The 4,241-nt window shown below is 59.3% G+C and overlaps 1 protein-coding gene across 1 annotated transcript in view; it reads left to right on the top strand.

The window, feature by feature from the left end:
- Nucleotides 1-4,241, top strand: part of LOC104530847 (coiled-coil domain-containing protein 183) — a 5,680-nt gene that overhangs the window by 1,261 nt on the left and 178 nt on the right. Inside the window, 11 exon segments of the mRNA XM_029086888.1 lie at nt 478-558; nt 561-653; nt 784-888; nt 1,067-1,189; nt 1,543-1,671; nt 1,790-1,850; nt 1,933-2,033; nt 2,297-2,457; nt 2,803-2,992; nt 3,139-3,264; nt 3,516-3,612. Of these exon segments, the coding sequence (XP_028942721.1) occupies nt 478-558; nt 561-653; nt 784-888; nt 1,067-1,189; nt 1,543-1,671; nt 1,790-1,850; nt 1,933-2,033; nt 2,297-2,457; nt 2,803-2,992; nt 3,139-3,264; nt 3,516-3,612 (1,267 nt within the window).

The raw sequence follows: 4,241 nt of genomic DNA, 5'->3' as shown, positions 1-4,241 counted from the left end.
GATGATCTCCTGAGGTCCCTTCCAACCCCACCAGTCTGTGGTTCTGTGATGCTGTCTCTGTCCTTCAGTGCCTGTCCCAAGGTCCTGACCTGGTTCTAAGCCCATGGAGATGCTGGTCCCATGGAGCTGCCTTTGCCTGGGGGCCTCTTGCAGGGACAGAGCGGTGCCGTCACTCCCCACGCTGGGACACTGATGGATTTTATTGATCTCCAGCCCCAGGTCTGCACTATGCAGAGTCCCTGAGCCCGACCCACCACTGCCATCAGCACGTGCCCACCTCTGCCTTACCCCAACCAGCCCCCTGGAGCAAAGCTCTGCCAGACCCTGTCCTGCAGAGAGAGGGACAATGTCCTGGAGCAACATCCCAGCGTCCCCACCTCCACCTTGGGAGGAGTTTTCCAGGCCAGGACCCTTTCTCCCATGGGTGCCCAGCGAGCCCTGCCCTCCATCCTGGTGAACTCTCGCATGTCCATCCAGGTGGCCCAGGAGAAGCTCCAGGCTGAGTTCTATGACCAGGTGAAGAAGTGCAACCTGCTGCTGTACCAGCTGCGGCTTTTTTTCGGGGGGGCCGATCGCGGGACGAGCTGCAGCAGCGGCTGCAGCAGCTGCAGGATGCTGAGGTGGAAGACAAGCAGCTCTGGGTGCAGGTGCAGGTACCCAGGACCCCTCCCCAGGGTGGCAGCACCCATGAGGGGCTTTAACCCAACCCCTGCACCCCTCCGGTGGGTGCCAGGTTTGGCACACAGGATCAGTCCATGTCCACCCCTCTCGTCTCTGCCCCAGACAATTCGCCAGCTGGAGAACAACATTGAGAAGATGATCACGAAGGTCCACGCTGGACAGAAGGTGACCACCCTGTACCTGGTGGTGCGGGATGCCCTGAGGGAGGTGAGCTTCTCCTCAACCTGCCATCGTTCCACCCCCTCCCCCTGCAAAGGCAATGAGGTGCCCAAGGGACTGCACCAGTGGGATGTCCTCCTGGATCATTGAGGTCCTCCTGCTCCCCTCCATCGCCCGTCACAGCGCAGGGGACCCCTGGGGTGACATGTGGTTCCCTGTGTCCCAGGAGCTGATCCACCTGCCTCTGCACCTGGACCTCCTATGTGGGATGGCCAAGCTATACCATGAGGAGCTGGAAGATGTGGAGATCATGGCCTTGGACGCTGTCAAAGCTGCTGATATAGTCAAGGTAAGATGGTCCAGGGCATCTTGGGGCCCCCTTCCACCCTTCAGAGCCCACAGACAGCACCATGGGCCAGGCTGGTGAGTCTGCTTGCCCACCCAGATGCCTCCATAGCTCCTCCTGGGTCTCACTCTTGGGCCAGGCAGCCCTTGGGCTGGGAACAGCCTGTTGAAAGCACCAGCCATGGTGAAGGCTGCGTGCTCCATCCTCCAGCCCTCCTTGCCTAGTTTCCTTCCCAACCTGTGGGACCCCATAGGAGGGGGGTCATTTTTGACACTGACCATCCCAGAAGCTCCACTGGCTCACAAAGGTCCATTCCAGCTTTGGTAGTCACTTCTCCCTTCTCTGATCTATTCCAGAAAGACATGGCTAAGATTGAAAACCAGTTCCTCGTGGAGAGAGAGTTCAGGTACCACTCCCTGGCCGCCCAGAAGGTCCACATCGACCGGCGCTGGCTCAAGGAAGCGAGTGAGAAGCATCTGCGAGCGGTGAGCTGGAGGTCCCGGTGTGGGCAGGGCTGCGGGCGGGTGGCAGCGGTCCCAACACCCCCATGGGTGGGAGAGGAGGTGCCAGAAGCTCAGAGGGTGACGATGAATGTCCTTGCAGCAAGACAGGTATGAGCTCACCGAGGACTTCCCACCCCTGCACCCACAGGACTCGCTGGGAGGTGAGTACTTGGTGGGGTGCAGGGGGGTGGGATGTGGGTGCAGCCCCCAGGGTCCTTCCCTGCTGCTTCTCTCCCTCCCCAGGCACCGAGCTGGATGCTGCCAAATCCCAGATGGAGCACAAGGCCCAAGTGACCGAGAAGATGGAGAAGGCCAAGGCCGCGGTGCAGTGCTCCTGCATCTGGGTAACGGCAAAACCCATCCCTGGTAAAACCTGGGGCTGCTCGAGCCCTGGGGAGCTGAGACCTGTCACCCTGCGGGGTTATCTGCTCTCCTCTGCTCTTGGAAACCCCAAAGCTCCTCTTGCATGAGCAGGGATGGAGCTGCTTCTCTGCATGCCATGAGCTTGTGCTGGTCCATGGTGCAGAAACCTGCCCGAGGCCACGGCCCGGATCCTGTTCTCTGCAGGAGCACTGTGGGCTGAGTCCTGGTGCTCTCCCCTGGCCAGGACATCCCCGGCAGGCTCCTGGCACATCAGAGATCTTTGGTAGACCTGGAGCAGTATGTCAAGGAGCGCAAGGAGAAGAAGGAGAGGCTGAAGGAGATGCTGAAGGAACTGGAGCTGGAGCAGGCTGAGCTGAAGTTTCGCTGGCGCCCCAACACAAACAGGTGCTGCTGACCTTGGGACATCTGTGTCACCCAGGCCACCACCCTTGGAGAGGACACATCCAACATGGGTGTCCCAATGGGACACCCCTTCCTCCATCTCCCTGCAGCTACCACCCTTCCTGCACCAGGAGGTTTTCTGGGCAGGGTGCTCCCCCAGCTCTGGTCCTGGCAGAGCACCCAAAGCTCCTGCTGTGGGAGCAGGAGAACCCTTGCTCCTTGCCTGACATGGGAAGGGGCACCAGCATGGAGCTGGGTTGGAGGCAGCTTCTCTGCTCTGCAGTTGGGGTGGGGGCAACCTGAGCAGCTTTAGGAACAGATTTGGGGTGTCCCTGCACCCTTAGGCAGTTGTATGGATGTGAATGTGGTTGGCTCCAGGATTCTGGAGGAGGAGCTGAGGATGAACCTGCAGAGGGAAGAGGCTCGGAGGGAGCAGATGCGATCCCAGATGCTGAGGAACCAGGAACTCGTGCTTGAGTTTGAAAACGGCATCAACAACCTCTTTGTCCGTCTGCATGGCATCACCATACCTGGCCAGGTACCCGCGTGGTGCTGGGGTGGCCACGGCCCTGGCCAGTGCTTGGTGGTGCAACGGCACGACGTGGTGACGCTTGGTGCAGCCACCATCACTCCAAGTGGCTCATTCTCCTCACCAAGGTTGTTGTTCTCTCTCTCTGACTCCAGCATGATTCTGTCAAGGCCAGGACGATGGAGGAGAAGCTCCAGCACTGTCAGCAGAAGCTGCAGTACCTGATGCAGCGGATGACCGACCTGCCCCCCGACTGGCACAGCCCTGATGAGGACAACAAGGTGCACTTGGCTTCCATCCCTGCTGTGGTCCTTGGGGACCCACAGGGGGCTCTCCTGGATGGCCCATCCCAAGCTGTCCTCCCAGCTGGGAGGATAGAGGTGGCCCCAGGAAAGAGCTGTGGAGCCAGCTCAGCCCCAGGTGGCACTGGGCACTGTGGGGTGTCCTCCTCAGGGGGACATCAAGGTGGGGCACCCGTTGGGTTGTAACACCCACCCTCCCTTCAGCAGTTAACCCAGAGTGTCTTTCACAGACTTTTGTGAAGGTCAGAAACTTTCTGGAGAAAACAACCATGAATGATCCGCAGAACCTGAAGATTTCCTTGGAGGACGTAGGCAGTAGGGTCCAAGGTAGGAGAGCACAACGGGGACACATCCCACAGTGACTGTCCCAACCCCTGCCCACTGGGATTTCTGGGTGTCCTTGCCTGTCTCCCACTGTCCCAGCAAACCCCAGCCCATGAGTTGCCTCCAGACCTTGGGGCTGACCTTGACTGTCCCCAAGGCTTTGAAGATAGCTGGTGGTTTTAGGTGGAGATGTGGGAGAATGAAGGCAGCCGGTGGGGTGGTGAGCATCAAACCACAGCAGGAACAAGGAGAGATGCTGTGGGGCAAGGAGGGAGACCCTCATCTTCAAAATTACCTGGTTGTAAAGAATAACCAGTGCTTGGCTCTGCCTGTGGCCTCTTCCTGTTGGCTGTTCTTGGAGGACACAACGAGCTTTTGGCAGCTTACCACCTTTTTTTAACAAAGCAGGAGCTGTACCCACCACCCTGTAGCTCCAGACCTTTATGGGAAACCCCAGCAGTGTTGGAGATAAGCCACAGCAGTGGCATCACCAGGTCCTGCAGGTCACTGTGGGATGGAAGAGCCTGTGCCTAAGGCCTCGGCACGAGGTCTCTCTGGGATGCCACCAGCCCTCCAAAACGTGCCAGCTCTCCCAGGGACACAGGAACAGTGGAGGTGGCCCTGCAGATCCT

Source organism: Antrostomus carolinensis, unplaced genomic scaffold, assembly GCF_000700745.2.
Source record: "Antrostomus carolinensis isolate BGI_N321 unplaced genomic scaffold, ASM70074v2 scaffold36599, whole genome shotgun sequence".
Taxonomy (NCBI): Eukaryota; Metazoa; Chordata; class Aves; order Caprimulgiformes; family Caprimulgidae; genus Antrostomus; species Antrostomus carolinensis.
Note: the sequence above shows the minus strand (reverse complement) of the source record. Positions and strands in the feature narration are given on the sequence as shown.